The sequence below is a fragment of the Brachypodium distachyon genome, chromosome 3 (assembly GCF_000005505.3).
Source record: "Brachypodium distachyon strain Bd21 chromosome 3, Brachypodium_distachyon_v3.0, whole genome shotgun sequence".
In the NCBI taxonomy this organism is placed as follows: domain Eukaryota; kingdom Viridiplantae; phylum Streptophyta; class Magnoliopsida; order Poales; family Poaceae; genus Brachypodium; species Brachypodium distachyon.
In genome coordinates, this window is record NC_016133.3 from 17957548 (window position 1) to 17975899 (window position 18352).

General features: G+C 50.2%; 3 protein-coding genes across 5 annotated transcripts; 2 read left to right on the forward strand and 1 right to left on the reverse strand.

The window, feature by feature from the left end:
- Nucleotides 1–975: 975 nt before the first annotated feature.
- Nucleotides 976–4342, reverse strand: LOC100829005. Its single transcript, XM_003571539.4, has 2 exons — nt 3843–4342; nt 976–3326 (listed from the first exon to the last, which is right to left on the reverse strand). Exon 2 carries the CDS (start codon nt 3293–3295, stop codon nt 1157–1159), a length of 2139 nt encoding a protein of 712 aa, XP_003571587.3. The 5' UTR covers nt 3296–3326; nt 3843–4342; the 3' UTR covers nt 976–1156.
- Nucleotides 4343–9579: 5237 nt separating this feature from the next.
- Nucleotides 9580–11518, forward strand: LOC100829305 (alkane hydroxylase MAH1). The gene has a single exon (XM_003571540.4). The coding sequence runs from the start codon at nt 9879–9881 to the stop codon at nt 11508–11510; it is 1632 nt and encodes a 543-aa protein (XP_003571588.2). The 5' UTR covers nt 9580–9878; the 3' UTR covers nt 11511–11518.
- Nucleotides 11519–12661: 1143 nt separating this feature from the next.
- On the forward strand, nt 12662–15584 carry LOC106866341 (glyoxylate/hydroxypyruvate reductase HPR3-like). Of its 3 annotated transcripts, none has more exons than XM_024462259.1 (2): nt 12662–15027; nt 15162–15584. In XM_024462259.1, exon 1 carries the CDS (start codon nt 12859–12861, stop codon nt 13846–13848), a length of 990 nt encoding a protein of 329 aa, XP_024318027.1. In that variant the 5' UTR covers nt 12662–12858; the 3' UTR covers nt 13849–15027; nt 15162–15584. The 3 variants fall into 3 exon arrangements, with proteins under 3 accessions (XP_024318027.1, XP_024318028.1, XP_024318026.1); XM_024462260.1 differs by having other exon boundaries at nt 12662–14668; XM_024462258.1 differs by having other exon boundaries at nt 12662–14668; nt 14757–15569.
- Nucleotides 15585–18352: the final 2768 nt, after the last annotated feature.

The following is an 18352-nucleotide window of genomic DNA, read 5'->3' on the forward strand; positions in this document are numbered from 1 at the left end:
CACACTTATGTTTTCGAGCATTGGCATCCCTTACTCTAATTGTTGTCGAGAAGAACAACAGGTATACTTAACTTTTTCTGTAGGATTTTTTTTTTCTGATTTGTGGACTAAGGGTATTTTGGTCAATATGAAAACATGGACAATTGTTTATCTATTACTTAGCAGTCAACTCATTGTAGTGGTAATATTTGTACCCTAATTTGACTGACAGATTTATAACAGAGAAAATTCTTTAGCGACATTTGGGCATCTAAAGAAACTTTAGATGGCAAAAGAGGATCTTAAACAAAACAGTAAAAAGCGACAGAGGCTAGCAAGTCACGTGGTCGTGCTCCGCCGCCAAATCGGGGTTTTAACTGCTGCTGGAAGCATCCTTGGTCCAGAATAAATTTTGATGTTCTGCAAAACTGCCTTTTGTTTCACCATTGACCATTCTCGCGAATGGCATGATCTCATGCATGCATGTCTAATTCAGTTCAGTCAGATGGCAGCTGCATGGCCTTGATGCAACATCTTCGGGTTGATTTTAGGTATCAAACCGTTTCTACGGTGGCACCTTGCTGAGCTGTCTGCTAGGACTTGCGCTGACGGCGATGATTTTGGGCCGCGTCGACCCACTATAGCAGATCTGCGGCAAAGCGTTGGTCGTCCAAGATGGATATGGATACCATGACGTCACGACGGTTCCAGCCCATCATAACATGGGCTTGGGTGCAGGCCCAAAGCTGGAAAGATGGTGACCAATTTGCCCTCAATTATAACTAAGCAATTCGCTAAAAAAAAAAGCATTGCCACTTTCAGATTCGTGCAGAAATAGTTGAAATTTCATGGAGGCACTTCTCTTCCAACTTTTCATCACTTGCTGCAAAACCAATTATCTGTATTGTTTTGCGAGGAGCACAACCCATAGTTAGTTTGTGAGAAACATCAGTTAATCACACTGTTCTAGACATCCTAGCTGCTGGCAGTACAAAATTACATAACTTGGACATGCCATCCTTCACAAAATAAAGACCACAACAGAGTTTGTTATAGCGATCATACATATGAAATACGTGTACCAACAGCGGAAGTTCAGAAATATATAAAACATCAAATGCGATTTTAATTTCTCCAATGAAAGGAGATCCAGTGGGCGGCCTCAAATCATTTGAATTCAAGGTGTCCCGTAAGAGTCTTCTCGATCCAGTATTCCAGCATGCGTAAGAAGAGTCCACAGGTGCGTGATGAACTCTCCTCCCCTTGTCAGCGTCTCCAGGTGTGCGGTGGCCTCGCTTGATGGCGTGATGTATAGCATCATCTCTGCCCAGAACTCTGAAAGTATCTTCCATCGCAGCGCCGGGTCAGTGACCAACTCCATCAGCTGCCTCCCTAGCTGAGCGCCAATCATGATGAGGCGTTTGTCTTCCGGGCCAGCATCCAAGGACATCAAAGTGCGGTACCGCTGCTGCATTGACACATCACCTGCAAGCAGCACACTGGCTTCATCAACCAGTGAGTCAAAGATAACTGTGGAGTCATAGCTGTGATCTGGCAGCAGCTTTGGCTCAAATGCTACCAAGTATGCGCAATATTTTGACAAGGTGGAGGCGACCGAGGCGTGGGATCTCATCTCCCTGCCGTCACCACATTCATTGGGGAGTCGGTCTCCGAGTCCGACTCTTGCACCCAGTGCCTCATCACAGAGAGTTGTAGCAATGTGCCAGATCAATATGGTGTGGGTCACGGTTGGAAGACCAGTACATGCCCACAGGAATTGCTCAGCTCGATTGGCTCTCAGCGATGTGGCCCCATTCGTCAGCCGTCCAGAACTTCTGACCAACGAGTTTATCACTGCTTGCTTTAGCTCATTGGGCAGATTTTCAATGGCCTTCTTTGCACGGCCTTTTCTGGTCTCTTCAACAAGGCCGGCTGTCCGACGGCAGAGAGCATTCCATTTTCTTCGCGTACAACTGAATGTGTGCAGTAAAGAGTACTGCCCAACCTTATTCTCCCAGTGGCGAAAAGACTTCCAACTCACGATGAATGCAATTATCTTCTGAATCTTTTCATTGCTCTGCCATCTAGGCATCGTCACATACTTGGAAATCAAGTACACCTTGAACCAATCTGAAGCAATGTAAAAGTAGAGCTGCAATAGCTGCAGCAATGCAATTCCAAGCACTATTATCATGGTTACCAAAGCATCGTTTCTTGTGCTGCTCCTGCCGACTGTTATTTCGTCTTGAGGTGCTCGGAAACGCTGGAAAAGCATATATGCCAGCCACAGGCAAAACGGTAATGACAATACAGGTGAAATGATGGCAGAAGAGCGCTCGTCGTGGCTAGCAAACAATACATGGTACTTTGTGTAGAAGAAGTCATGCACAAATCCTAGTTCCACCTCAATGACCCTGAAGGCTCGCTCATAAGTGTTGTCACTGTCAAGTAGTCCTTTGAACACGAAATCATGTGTCTTCTGAAGCTTTGATTCCGCGAGATCAAAGCCAGCGAACCTACGCTTGAGCATCTTGGACAGGGCCATGGAGAGGCAAATGTCTTTTAGTCTTGAGCTCTCTCGATACTGGTGATGTAGCAGCTTCGCGTTGCATTTCCAGATCTGTTCCACTGTGATTAACTTGGTCTCATCTGGCTTGAATCTGAACAAGTAGTCTGGCGGCTGGCATATTGTCTCAACATGTTCTCCAGTAACTATATAACGGTACCCGTGCATGTGTATGGGGTTTGGCACAACAGTGTTTTCCAGCTCGTGCTCATACCTCATGTAGTCTGCCACCCATTTTGTGCAGCGAGGAAGATTGTAAGATTTGCTTGCTGATTGAAAGGACCTCGTTAGCGTTGAAGTAGTGTACATAGAAATTATGAATAAGATCCACAGTGGGATAGAGAAATCGCTCTCCCCGTATGCATCTACTAGCCCACCAACCCAGAAGGACTGGACAAGCTGCTGGATGTATATCCTCTTCCAGTTATCATTATCATGCAAGCTATAGGCTGAGAGGGAGTCAACATTTCCTAGGATCAGCATCAAGCAAACGGCCCACACCGCGAATAAGCTACTGCCCACGTGGTAAGACTGCATCAATCCCATGGTGTAGCTCACCAAGGTGTACGAGACCGTGTAGGCTCCCCAAACAATGATCTTGACTGCCTCATGGCTGCACTGCCGACGGTACCAGCCGAGGACAAGGAGGAGGAACAAGACAACAATGCCGATGAGAACCAGTGCTTCAATGCGGATAAACTGGAATCTTTGGCTATTGATCTCCGCGGTAATGTTCGCAATAACTCCCATGTCGACTTAGCTGTGTATGTGCAAATAGTGCCTGCGAAAGAATCCGTGAAAAAAGTGAATAAAGACCAAAGGCTAGAATAAAGACAAAAAAAAGGGGCTAAGGGCTACATCATAGACTTAGAATAAAAGTTTATGATTTTTTAAATACATAAATATGTTTCAATAAAAGTTTTCTGACGTAAATTCAAGGTGATTGTTTTTAGGATTAATGGGAACAATTTATTTGACATGGTAGAACATTTTTTATATGTCCAAATAACTAATAGATATTGTGTGCATAATTTATTTGACATTTAGATATTTTTTCTTAGAAGGTGAAATATCTTTCTCTTTTGACCGGGTTGTTTCAAATTTGAACTAAAACAATGACAAGAAGTTAGAAACGGAGGAAGTATTTATCTTTTCTACAAGTCAAGTGAATATTGTTTTGAAAGAAAAAGAAGCAGATGGGACCCAAAAATGATTTATTTCTGGAAAAAAAATGACAGCCCAAATTTGTGTCTACAAGTTGAAAGAGTAAGCAGGTGTAGGAATATCTAGAGCCGACCTCTGCCTTTCGAGGATACCGGTGCTTCAGAAATTTTTTGAAGACCCGGCTCAATTAGATGGATCGGCTCGTGGCGCAACTGGAGCCCACGCTCGAGGCTCCGCGTCTCCGATCTCCTGCTCTTCTATCCGATCTGCCCCGATCTCAGACCGCGGCAGCCGGAGAGCGCCTTGTGATTTGGGTGGTGTAGTCCGGGAGCTCGCCGGAGACGGCATCCGGCGCGCGGGCATCGCAAATGGGAGAGGCGGGCGGCGGCGGGGGTGCGTCCGGTGGCGGAGAGTACTCTTGGAGGAAGCGTTGGGGGAAGTGGTGCCTGCCTTGCCTGCTGCCATTCCCTCCGCCGCCCGACGCCACGCGCAGGGCAGGCTCCGAGAGCTACAGACAGAGCCATCGGGAAGAAATCAGGGATGGGTGGAAGAAGCAGCTGAGACGGAGTAGTACAGAGAGAAGCCATCGGAAAGAAGTCAGGACAAGGATGGGGAAGAAGAAAACGTTGACTAGTTCAGACGGGGAGAGTGGCTGTGGAAAATGATAATTTTTTCGTTTAGAAGCATGCATGTATCGTTCATAACATGAATACAAGATACAAGGCACGTACACAGCAAAGATAACAAAAAATACACAACAAAGAGAACTCTAGAAGACACCTGCCCCTGACAATTGCACAAGACTACTAAATGAAAAAAATATACGAGAAAACTCTTGTAAGTCTTTGTGCCTAAATCATCGACCGCCGCCTATCTCTATGCACAACAACTTTATGGACCTCATAAGAAACTCGTCTGAGACGAAACCATTGCCGTTGTGGCTCATTAACCAGGGCCGCACCCCGAGCCTACCGCCGAATTCCAGATCTAGCCCATCCTTTTGAAAATGATCTGACCGGTCACCGGTGGGACTAGTTTTCGTAGATAGTATGGAGTATGTTTTAGACCTGATCGAGATATCTACCTCCCAATCCCTGAGATCAGTATAAGCTGGCTTGTTATTTTGATCAATTTTTTAAATAGAAAAACAAAAAAATAAAAAGGGCTGGGTAGGGCCAGAAGGAGGAGAGGTGATGGGCTAAAGAAGGAAAAAATGGGTTGGTTCAGAAAATGATTGACCAAATATAGAATAACTAGAAAAAAAACTCCTCTTTAAAAAACTAAACGGTTCAGGCCGCACCAGCACACAAGCTCGAGATCCAGGCCCCAGCACCGCACGAGGCGGGCCGCAGCCCCTGGCCGACCTGTTTAGTTGTGTACCGGGCCAAGTCCTTCCCGGGCCTGGCATGCAGGCCGGGCCGTCCGGAAAAAGACCGATTAAATGTCCGACTTGCTGCTCTCAAAAAAAAAAATGTCCGACTTGCTATGCTGCACTTGCACGGCCGCATGGATGTCGTCGACGGAGATGACGAAGGGGGTTTCCAGACAGAGGCTCCGCATCTAGCAAGAAGTGATGGATAGAAATTGGTCTGGCGCCATCATCTAGACTTCTTTGAAGGACGGCACTACATCTTGAAGACTGTACTAGATCCAATTGGCATTTTTTTAGCGTAATTCATTGGCATTTTGATCCACTGATTAAATCATTTAGCAAGAGTAAATTAAAAAAAACACCACATTACAGGCTAGGGTTTCACATCGGTACCAGTTTACGTTTTAGTTGCTAAAAACCACACGATTACACAAAGTCTGTGGTTGTTAGCGGAAAATCCGAAAATTGATAGGGAGGACCCACTAGTCAGGCCACCGTGGCAATCAACTGAACCACAGTCCACATCGATGGAAACCCCCATGCGCGCGGCCGGACATCCCCCGCTGTGGCGGCGCTGCCACGAGATCTCCCCCCCCCCTCCCGCCGCCTGAGATCTACTGCCATTGCCTTCCGAGATCACCCGCCGCTGCCGCCCCCGAGCTCTCCCTTCGGCATCGCCAGTGCTCTGTTCCGCGCGAACTGCCGTCACCGCTGCTCTGCACGTCCTCGCAAGAAATGTCGCCTCCCGCTGCTGTCGCTACGCCGGCGCATGCCACCGCCGCCGTGGAAACTATGCGCCGCCCCCGCCCAGTGACGCGGCTGATACGGGCGGTGGTGCGGGGCGCGTGCGCGTGCACGAGGCGGCGTTGGTGGGATGGCCGCACAACGGCGGCGGCTCGCCCGTGGTGAGGCAGCGGCGGCGCGCGCACGCGGCCTGACACGGCGCGGCCCGCATGTCAACAACGGTGCGGCCTCGCGCGGCAACGGCAGCGGCTGGGCGGTGCGCGGCCAGCCCGTGACGGCGCGCTCAGCGAGGGACGGCGTGGGGGCGAGCAACGCGAGCAGCCTCGCGCGGGTGCTGTAGCGAGCACGAGCAGAGCGAGCGGCAGCGCATGGGGGCGAACAACGCGTGCGCGTGTGGAGGTGAAGTCCGGCGGCCGCGTGTGGAGGCTAAGGGCTAAGGCGGCGGTTCGCGCGGGCCTGCAAGCGGTGACAGCGTGCATGTGCGGACGAGTCAAACAGCCCACCAGCTGACGTGGTGCCAGCTAGGACCTGACATGTGGGCCCACCTCATCAGATTCGGGGTTATTTGCTAGCACCCGAACAGTTAGCGTAATCCGATGGTTTTGAGCAACTAAAACATAAAATGGTACCGATGTGAAACACTAGCCTGTAATGGTGGTTCTTTTTAATTTACTCCATTTAGCAAACTAGATGAATCAGGCCGAGGGAAATCAACTGATTGATCCAGGAATCGTTTCTACGGGCTAGCTAGAGAAGGTTAAATCAACATATCGATACATTGAGGGTTTAAAATAGACTGTTTTTTGCAGACTCGGTACTAGTATTTGATCTAGGGTCGACCCAGGTCGGCCATGCCCTAAGAATCGAATACGAGGGCTTAAACCTTGAGTACTGGGATTGTGCAATCACACTCTGTCAACCAAGTTAACATTGTCTTTTGTATATATGGACATTTTTGTTTAGCATATAAGACCATTTTCATACACATATTTCATTTTTTTTTTAAATGGGACGGAGGGAGTACAAGATTTGCATAACTTTCTTTTAGAAGTTGGCAATGATAAACTGAATGTCTATTATTGTTGTCATCGAGTAACAACACCAAAATTAGGGGATCAATGGACTAAGGTGTAAAATGTTAGTCGTATGTATTTGCTACCCATATTAGAGAAGGGCATCGTACACCAACAAAAAGACACGTCGATGTTTTTAAATACATTCGGTCACCAATTTATTCGTATATACTTGTCAGGTTAATTAGCATACTCATACGTAACTAATGTTAAAACTAATCTATTGTATGATTCTAACTTTTTTGAAACCAGAAAATCAAGGATAATGTAAAAAAAACAAAATGGTCTATTAGAGAAAGAGCAGCACGAGCACGACCACGTGCCACTTTATTAGCACTTCTCCCTAAGAAAACGCAACTTAAAATCCTGCAAAGAGGAGTTCACCGATTTCATCTCCTGATTCCTGAATAATCTGGCCACACCCCTGTTTAATCTCAGACTTTACTCGCCCAGGCACTGAAAACTGACTGGCCGTCAGTCTCGATCTCCATGTACTGCCACTCGTTCTGACCACCGCCGGCTCAAACCTGCAGTTATACTTACGACACCCCGCCGCGACAAAGTCACCAGCAGGATCTCGCACAACAATTCTTTCGAGGATGTGTAGCTTACCGCGATGAAGAATGCGAGATCGGTCGGGGAAGAGCCGGCGACCGAGGCTGACGGCCGGGGACGGCTCGGGCTCGCGGATCTCCGACCGGGTGCGGCGCCAGCTTCCCAGGGGCGAGTCGGAGATCTACGGAGCGGCGCGGAGGCGGAGGCGGGGCCGGGGACGGTGAGGACGGCCGGCGTCGTCCAGGCGGCGCGGTCGCGGGATGGTGCTGCGGTGCTCGCGGTCCTCAGCGCGGGGAGAGGCAGCCACGGGGGAGGTGGGGCGAAGCTCGCCGGAGGGGAAGGAGTTGGCGGAGTGGAGAAGAAAATGGGGAGAGTTCGATCGGGGGAGAAAGGAAATGTAGAGGGAGGAGGCGCCGGGGATAAGAAGGAGAAGAGGGAGGGCAATAATGGGGTGGCGAGCAGGACGGCGGCCGGTCCCGCCTGACGGGACGGCTCCATGGCGCCGGTCGGGAAGGAAAGCGCTCACGCGCCACACAGTATAGGAGGGAAAAGACAGGTGGGTCACCAGTCAGGGAAATATCTGGCAACGGTCCAAACTAGTCAAAAGGCCTGGTCAAGGGTGGACTGGGTCAAAAGGGTCCCACATGCCAGGATTTGGGTATTTTGTTGTTACTGAAATCTGTCCAAATTTTGGGTACATCATTGGCAGGCCCAAATCAACTCCAAAAACTTGTCCAATTTAAATGTAAGTTCGAAACAATTTTTTATATACGTACTTTAAGGGTGTCAAATCATTTACTCCCTCCGTTCCGAATTGACTCACGTGGATTTGTATTGATTCTTATGCAAATCAACGTCAGTTAATTCGGAACGGAGTGAGTAGAAATCTTCGAATTTAAAATCATTTAAATTCAAATATGATTTATAAATAAATTCCGAAAGCTCGTTTTAAAGATTTGGAAAAAAAATACCCCAAAATATATATTTGTGCTTACCAAGATATCCAAATCTCAATACACGTTTGATTGAATCTGAAATAGATTTACTATATTTCAAATATATTTGAATAGGAATAATTTTTTGGCCATCCAAACAGTTTCCAAAAATCTTTAAATTTTGCATGGGCTCACATTATAATTATCTGAACTTGTGAAAATATTCCAACCCACTGGATAAATATATATGTGGGTTGATTTAAAGAGGTTCGGGGTGTTGGTTTCACAACATTTTATAAAGTTCTAATTGTTAGCCAAAATTATAAATGCATAAATGATGATATGAATGCTGTCAAACCTTAATTAGTTTTAAAAGTGTAACAGATTTGAGAGCTTAATTTCTGGAATGGTGAGCATATTAGATTTGAGGAGTCTAATTTTTAGAATGTGTAGAGAAGACACCCTACCAACTGTAAATTAAGAACTGTTTGTTACTCCCTCCGATCGGACGGAGTAGTAAAGACTAGTAAAGATAAAGAAAAATCGTAGATTGGTGGGACTGTGATATGTTTTATTGGGTGATGGTTCCATCATTTAAATTTGTGAAATTTGTTAACTAAAGCAGCAGGGTTAATACAAGAAGTAAATAGTGAAACTGCAGCTGTGCCTGTGCAGCATGCCATCTGACTGAACTGAATTAGGCATGAGATCATGCCATTCGAGAATGGTGAAACAAAGGCAGTTTTGCAGAAAGCTGCTCTTATTGCTGCTTTAGGCAGCAGTTAAAACGCCGATTTGGCGGCGGAGCACGACCATGTGCCTTGCTAAATGCCTCTGTCGATTTCTGCTTTTTTGTTTGAGAATTGAGATCGTCCTTTGCCTATTCTTTCTAAAAGGCAGCCGAAAGATCAATCTCTGATATATTTGATGATCAACCACAATAGTTGGATAGATCACAAGGGAAGATATGTTGCAAGCATGCTGTGTTTTTAGCTCCCACGACGCCCAGGTAATTGCTTCCACACCGATCTAGTTACCTGGATCATCGCAAGCTCAATAGTGTGTCTTCCCTTGTGGCCTCCGAGAAGCACCTTATAACACATGGAAACAGCGGTCGACTTATCGAACTCCAGTAATTTTCGTTTATATACGTAATACTAGCAGTGTATACACTGAAATTATAATTTGTGGACAACTGGAACATGCATGCTTGCCCGATGAAGAAGGAATCAAGAGGAAACCAAAATCTGATAGCTAGCTCGCCAATGATACTGAGAATCACTAGATAAATGTGTCACACCAACAGTGAGCGCCAAAACTGCCACATTCATGAACTCCCATTTAAACTGAGGACTAAAAAGACTTTCCTTCAAGAACATTAAACTGAGTACTAAAAGAGTTCCCATAACAGAACTTGGAAGAGTATTACACATAGCAGGTTCATGATGAGCTTCTCTATAAATTAAGACATATTACATGTCGATCTCTTCATGTCCTGCAGCCACTGCACAGTGCACACACTCCCTGTAAGAATGGCATTCTGGTTCTTGCCGGAACTACTCATCCCCATACTTGTTGTGCTACTCGTAGTTCTATCCTTACACATCAAGTCTACCAGATCAAAGAATTCTCTGCCGCCACCGCAGAACTGGCCAATAGCCGGCATTCTCCCTTCCCTCGTCGTCAACCTCCACAGGCTCCATGATTACATTGCCGCTGTCCTACCTTCCACGGGGAACAGCTTCATGGCGCCCATAGCCAGCACCACGCGTTTCTTCGTGACCTGCGACCCAGCTAATGTCCAGCACGTCTTCACCTCCAACCATGCCAACTATCCCAAGGGCGAGGAATTTGCCCAGATCTTCGACGTCACGAGTGGCTCCCTCTTCACCGCTGACGGCGAATCCAGCCGCCGGTTGCGAGCGAGGTACCAGAGTGTTCTGAGCAGCCCACGGTTGCTCGCCTCCATGGCCAACTGCTGCCACGACAAGGTGGAGAAAGGCCTCTTGCCCTTCATGGCCCGCATGGCGAGAACCGGTGCTCCGCTCGACATAAATGATGTGGTGTCGAGGCTTGTGTTCGACCTGTATGCCACAACGGTCTTGGGCGTGGACCCCTGCCGCCTGTCCCTCCTCGACATGCCGCCCATGCAAGTCGCGGATGCCATGGACACGGTCATGGAGGTGGGCTTCGTCCGGCACATCGTACCACTGTTTTGCTGGAAGCTGATGAGATGCCTAATGGTCGGCCCTGAGAGGAGGCTTGCAGCTGCGCAAGGGGTGCTTCGCCGGTTCACACTGGAGATGGTGGAGAGGAGGAGGAAGACGGTCTGCAGTATTGGCCGTCTGGAAGAAAACGAAGAAGAACAGCAAGCAAGGGTGACTTCATCATCCGTTGTTGACATTCTGTCCAACTATGTCAATGACCCAGAGTACTACGAAAACGACGATCATTTGCTCCAGGCAACACTCATCACCTACATGATCGCCGGGAGGGACACCATCGGCACAACCTTGCCGTGGGTCTTCTACAACCTCGCCAAGAACCCGCACGTCGTGTTGGGCATCCGCAACAAACTTGCACCCATCGCGTCGACCCGCAAAGCAGCCGCCCCCTTCGATGCAGGTGCCATGATGGTATTTGAGCCAGAGGAGCTCAAACCCCTGGTCTATCTGCAGGCCAGCTTATTGGAGTCCATGAGGCTGTACCCGCCAATCCCAATCGAACGTGAGATAATGGTCAGCAGCGACGTGATGCCGAGTGGCCATGAGGTGCGTGCTGGTGACATTGTCATCATTTCCCTCTACTCCATGGGTAGAATGGAGGATCTGTGGGGCCCGGATTGCCAGGAGTACAACCCGGAGAGATGGCTATCAAAGGATGGAGGCAAGCTGCGGCACGTGCCGTCTCACAAGTTCCTAGCGTTCAACTCGGGGCCAAGGATGTGTCTTGGCAAGGACATCGCCATCAGTCAGATGAAGACCATCGTCGCTGCTGTGCTGTGGAACTTCGACGTGGTGGGAGTACTGCTGGATGGTCAGCAGGCTGTGGAGCCAAAGCTGTCGTGTCTGCTGCAAATGAAGAATGGGCTCAAACTTAAAGTCCAGAAGCGAGAAATGTAATGTCTTTTGGGATCTAGGCCGGCCATGCAACTATCGTGTCTTCTGCAGATGAAGAATGGGCGCAAACTAATTGTCCGGAAGCGAGAAATGCCTTGGGATCTAGGACAGGGACTTAAAGATATGCTATGCATAAAATCCACTAATATAATTACCTGCCAAAAACAAACAACTAAATTGATTTCACTGTGACAAATCTGAATACTTATGTGTGTGTTTAGTGTTCAAAGTTATAAGAACTTGAACTATGCATTTAAGGACGACATTTATATAGGAACAGGGGGAGCATCTAATAATTCTAGCTTGAACGGGGCAACAAAGTATGGACAAGCAGCCAGCAGGTTCTGGCTTTCCTGCGGAGTCCAACATTGCTTTGTCTCCAAACATACTCTGTCCAAATTATGCATGATTGATTTTCCCTGATGTTTTATTTTTAAATTTTTCATTTTGTAGTCGTTTCTGGAATGTGCAAATCATTCATCTGTTATTTTTGGTGTGTATACAAATATCTGGAACATGGATTTGTAGTATTGAGTATGTGAACTATTTGTGATGCCATTATTTTCCTAGGGTCTCCAGCACCATCATGCAACACATTAATCAATGGCTACTTGGTTAGATCGAACTCTGTGCTACTTGGTTGCCGATCGTGCTGAAGCGCACGTCTATAAACTGGTGTTGATCTCTGTAAGCTAGCAGTATGGGGCTAACGATTCCCACTGCTAGTTCAGTTCCCGCTTACGTACCGGAGAGAAGTAGCTGCCGGCGCCTCCCCGGCTCCGCCGCCCGCACGGCCCCACTGCAACTTCGCCGCCGGCGCGGAAATGTCGCCGCCGATGAGCGCGTCCTCCTCCTCCCTGCCTCCCTGGCCTCCGGTCGCCGGCGCTGCGCGCGTCCTCCTCCTGATTTCCAGCCGGCCTCTCTTGAACTCACCCCCTACTCTGCGTTCGCCGCAATCTGGTGCGTCATCGGGGATGGAGAAGGTCAGAACTCAGAAGCAGGAAATTTGGGGATCCCGTCGGCGGCGGATTCTTGCAAGACTGGGAAGAAGGACGCTCGCGCTTGGGCTTTCACGGCCCAGTTCGATCGCTGCCCTCAGGCCCATACTTACACATACACAGAACTCTGGAAAGAAATAAAATTATAGGCCCAAATCTAGTTTCCTACTAGTAGTCATCTGCTACCTGCCTGGTGCCTGGTCGTGTTCATGGTGGCGCCGCCGATGGCGACGCCTGGCATCAGCATCCGCCTCGCAACAAAAAGAATGGCATCAGAATCGTCGAATCGCAAAAACTCCAGGCCAAATCGCCTGCGCTCGGTCTCGTTTCCCCCCTAGAGGCCAAGACAAACGATGCCATCTTCGCCGCCCGCCGTGCTCGTGCTCTGCCGCAACGCGCCGGCCACGCTGGCGGACCGCTTCCGCCTCCTGGACCTCCACGCCTCGTCCCTCCCCATCGATGCCTTCCTCGCCGCCGCGGCCGCCTCCGCCGAGCCCCCTCGCGCGGCCGTCGTCCCCGGCGGCGGCAGCGTCCGCGTCGACGCCGGGCTCCTCGACGCCGTCCCGTCGCTGCGCTGCGTGGTGATCGTCAGCGCCGGGCTCGACCCGATCGACCTCCCCGAGTGCGCCCGCCGCGGCGTCGCCGTCGCCAATGCCGCCGGGATCTACTCCGCCGACGTCGCCGACCACGCCGTCGGCCTGCTCCTCGACGTCCTCCGCGGGATCTCCGCCGGCGACCGATTCATCCGCCGTGGCCTCTGGCCGGATCAGCCCGGCGGCGGAAGCTCTCTTCTTCCCCTCGGATCCAGGCTCCGCGGGAAGCGCGTGGGCATCGTGGGCCTGGGCCGCATCGGGTCCGCTACCGCGAGGCGGCTGTGGGCCTTCGGCTGCGTCGTCTCCTACACTTCCCGGGCCGGGCCGAAACCCTCGTTCCCCTGCTACGGCTTCTTCCCCACGGCGCGCGACCTGGCGGCGCACTCGGACGCGCTCGTCGTGGCCTGCGCGCTCACGGCCGAGACCCGGCGCGTCGTGGACAGGGCCGTGCTGGACGCGCTCGGGGAGGGTGGCGTGGTCGTCAACGTCGCGCGCGGGGCGAACGTCGACGAGGACGAGCTGGTGAGCGCGCTAGCCGAGGGCAGGATCGCGGGGGCCGGGCTGGACGTGTTCGAGGACGAGCCCAGGGTGCCGGAGGAGCTGGTGGCCATGGAGAACGTGGTGCTCACGCCGCACAAGGCCGTCTTCACCCCGGAGTCCATGGCCGACCTCGACCGCCTCGTCGTCGCCAACCTCGAGGCCTTCTTCGCCGGCGCGCCGCTGCTTACGCCCGTCCACGTCTTCCACTGAGCATCGATCTGTTCGTCGGTGCAAACTGGAGCTAGCAATTTAGCGGCAAGGCACCTGAAAGAATCAAATCCGCATGAATATTTTAGGTGATTTCGGTTTTTAGCAGTGTTGCGCGGGAAGGCTTTCGGTTTTGAGTAACGGTTTTTTTTATCGATGTTGGTAAATGGGGCTGACCATGGACAGGCAGCTGCTCTGGGTTACATCATGACAACGAAAACATCATGTATTTATATCTATCTAAAAAATACGGGCGCGTTTTCGTCGTTCTTCGAGCTCCCTTCATCCGCACCCCTCAACCTGCCCACGCACGACAAAAAAGGGCATCCCAGACCGTCGCAATCTTCTCTCGCCCCTGATGCCGTCCCGTCGATTCAAGGCATCCCAACCGCTTCGGAGCCGCCTCCCGGGTCCGCCATGGCCCCCTCACTCCTCCGCCTCTCTCGCCCCCGCCGCGCGCCCCTCCCGCTCTCCACCCAGCCCCCTCCCCACCCTCCTCCAACTCCAACCGCCGCTTCCTGCCCTTCCTCTCTTTCCTCGCCGCAGACAGCTGCTACCGTCGCTCTCTGTGACTCCGAAGGCCGCGACGACCGGTGATTTCCCACCCGACCCGACCCACTCGCTCGATTGAATTGATTTGGTCCAGGTCGGCGGGAAGGAGAGCACCGAGCCCGCATCCCTCGTCGCCGCTTGAAACAGGCCTTCCTGAACGAACAGATTTACAGACGCCTCAGCCTGGGACGCCGCCGCGCACCCCGTCCGCCGCCGCGCGCGAGCCCGACTGCCGCTCGCCGCGCAGCACCGCCTCTCCGTACGTCACGAGGTACGCCCGTTCACCTTTTCCCATTCCCGCGTCATCTCGACGGTCCCTCCGCTGACGCGTCCCGCGCCGCACCCGGGAAGGGGAGCAGAGGAAGGGAGGGCACCGCATTGTGGAGAAAGGGGAGCATAAGGAAAGGAGGGCACCGCACAGACGCCGCACCGCGTCTGGAGAAGCGGAGCGCTGGGGAAAGCGGGCCATCGCTGCGATGTTGGGGGGAAGATGAGGAAGCGACCTGCAGATTATACGATGTAGCCTTCGAGGCGCATCCTCTGACCCCCGCTGTGCCCGAGCCGCCTTGATAGCCATGGTCGCCATCCAAGGGGATGATGGGCTCGGGAGGAGGAGGGTGGGGCCATGGGGTAGGCATTCTGGCGCATCAATTTATTATGAATATGATTTGTTCTGTAAGGAAGCTTTATAGGTTGCGGTTCTTCTGCATTGGTCTTTTATCATGTTGTTTGTGTAGCTTATCTTTACATCTGACTTTACACAGTTCTTCCTGTAACTGAACCACCGAAGGCTGTGATGGAATCAACTCAACGAACAAGCGTATACTGGCATATTGCTGCATGCCTCCTGCTCATTTGCACTAATATGTGCTTGTTAGCATGCTACAATTGTTCCCCGAAAAAAAAGAAAAAAAAACCTGCTGCAATGGTGTGCCCCCCCAACAGTAGGTAATGGGAGAAGGAGAAAACATGGGATTACAAAGATTGTAGACTTTGTGCTTGCTAGGACAAGACCCTCTAAAACCATTAAGATGGAGAAAGCAGCTGTAACAACAGTGGTCCATGTACATGTGTTAAGTAACTGCAATAATATTGGCAAAAAATTGTTTACGGAGACAGTTACTAATACTTAGGCATCTCTGAAATGATGAAGAAAGATACCAAGAATGACATATTTGACTGAGTCACACCTGGCTTGCCCGTTGTGAGTTGTCTCCAGTCAAAAATTGCAAGTGAAAATCCATTTGATTGGATTTGGAAACAATTTGATTCTCTTTTACTTTATTAGAGTTGGAATTGTAACATCAGTGAATTCCGTAGCAAGGCACGAGCAAAAAACTATCTCTTCATGTGTGGAGCGGAGATCTTGGGGCCGTGGCAGCGCACGGGCATTTCGGCTAGTCATGTAAAAATGAAAACATGTGACATTATAGCTACAGACAAAATATTTCTCCTGCCAACTGAACTTCTATATACCCTTTACAGGTCGACTCTTTGAAGAGAGTTTCGGAAAGGTTCCACGGGTAAGGACCTGTTACAATCAGCGGACCTGTCTCGTGTTGTGAATTCGAATCATTTTCACATAATTTTGAAACTGATACTCCCTCCGATCCAAAATGTTTGGCCCATTGCTTTCGATCATGACGGTTAGTAGTTCTACTCCGCCTTCATCTCTATACATCTAATAACCAAGATTATGTTCTAATCTTGGAGGCTGGCGGTCGGGTGGGCCCGATCTGGGCTCTGCTTGCGGAACGGCACGAAGCTGCTTGCGAGGAGGCCGGCCCTTTGGAGGCGCGCGAAGCGCCTTCGATCTGTGGGGCTGCGGCCGGCGACGTGTGGAGGCCATCGATCTGCAGGGGTTGCGCGTGGAATCCGTCTCTGCGGGGCTGCGCGTGGTGGCCGTCGGGGTGGCTCGTTCTGGAGGTGGAAGCACTGGATCCGGGGCGGGTGGTGTCGGATCCGGTTGGCCTCGCTGCCGATCTGAGGTGGGATGCGTGGAGGTGGCCTCGATCCATGGAGGCTGCCGTCCGCGATGTGGGGGTGGGGCATTCTGGGCCTGGCGGGCCATGGGCATGCTGTCCTGTTCCGCTAATTGTGTGAACAGGATGGTGGGGCCTAATCCGGTGCGTGGGGCGGTTGCGGCGTCCTGGCCGGTGCCCGGTGGTGGTTTGGCGTGTGGCGTTCGACGAGCTTCGCCGGCGCTCGCTGTGGGGAGGTGGCCTCTGGTCAAACTCGGCTTTTCGCTCCTATCTGCGGTGGGTTTGGTGGCTGCGGGTGAAAACCCTGCGTCAACGTGGTCGGTGCCGGTGACGACGACGTCTCCGGACGTCGCTTTCTTCTTGAAGGCGTCGTTGTGCAGCTCCGCCACTTCCCACCCTTCGCAAACGAGGTGACTCCGAGCGAAAGCTCTGATCCGGTTTCCGTGTCGGGTAACGGCGATGTCCTCGGACGTTGAGTCCTTCTTGGAGGCGTTGCATTTGGAGACCTCGTTTGTCGGCGGAGTTTGCTTGCTGTGGTCCTGGCCAGGGAGGACAACTTTGTGCTACACGGGTTTGCCGATGCGCGATCCGTTCCTGTCGGGGCAACTTCTTCTGGCTTCGGTCGTCGAAGAAGCCCCGCTCTGCCTACCTTATTCTGGCGCAAGGAGCCGTTCCCTGTTCGGCGTCGTTGGAGCGGAGGAGGTCTTCATCTTTGCGGTAGCGGCTTGTTTTTTCGGTTCGTGTGTATGCTCTTTGTCAGGGTTTTTCGCACGGCTTTCCTTGAATAAGCCGTGCATTTGTATCGGTTTTCGGGCCCGGTTTCCCTCATAAACAGGGCCAACTCTATTCTTCTAATCGAATCGCGGGGATCGACCGTTGCGTACTAAAAAAAGATTATGTTCTAACAGAGAACTGAATTGATTTGAGAGACAATAACTAATCTTCTATATCTAAGTAGGACAAATCCACTACTTGATTTCTCTCAACATGCAAGCATGCCACATTATCACATCATTAATGTGTTCACACCTATTTAGTAAAAACTCATATTTTTTGCACATGCACGCAAGTTATTTCACATCAAGTTTGTACAATACAATTTCATCATATGTTTTCAATTTTGGATAATCTTTCGTTGATAAACAATTTGACTCAGGTATGTTAACTAAAAGTTTCCGCAACAACGTGCGGAGCATCATCTAGTGTTGATAGAGTGAAGCAAAGTTTGCATGATAGTCTGATAATCTTCCAAACTAAATTTAGTACCTGAGTAGTTGAATTTGTTCTTAGGACCGGTGACATCAGGTTGAGAAGATTAAATAAAGCATCGAGCACATCCACGTCGGGACGAAGCCACTCGCAACTTCCTCTTCAGCAAGAGCAGTTTTCCGAAATGCCGCAACCATGCGATCGATTGTCATGAACAAAATCAAAATAGAGGCAGCATAAAGAATTATAACACTATATTAGTTTCATCGCATCCATCGAGAAATTAACATAAATTTATCTTGTATTCATTTTATTTTCATACGATCTTTCAATCGGGTTCCATTATAGAGCATAACGGAACAAGGTTTAAACGCCGCCCAAGAAAGAAAGTCTCCAGCTGCAAGCAGTCTGGTACACACAGCAAGTTTCTAACAGAAGTAAAGTGCAGGAAATAAAAGCTCCATTACAGATGATACAAAGGATCGCCATCAACTTTGATAGCAGAAATCTTCCAACGCGAGGACCCTTCTTTTGCATTTTCTCTTCAGAGCTTCCTTGAACTCCTCCTCCAGCTTCAGTATTCTTGTTTCATCTTGTATTCATTTGGTATTATAAATATTGATATATTTTGACATAAACCTAGTCAAATTTCTCTAAGTTTCTCTAAATTTGACTCATATGAGAACCTAAATGTACAACTATCACGAAGCAAATGCACGTGCCGTCCATATTCGTAGACTACCCGAGGCATGGAAAACAAACGG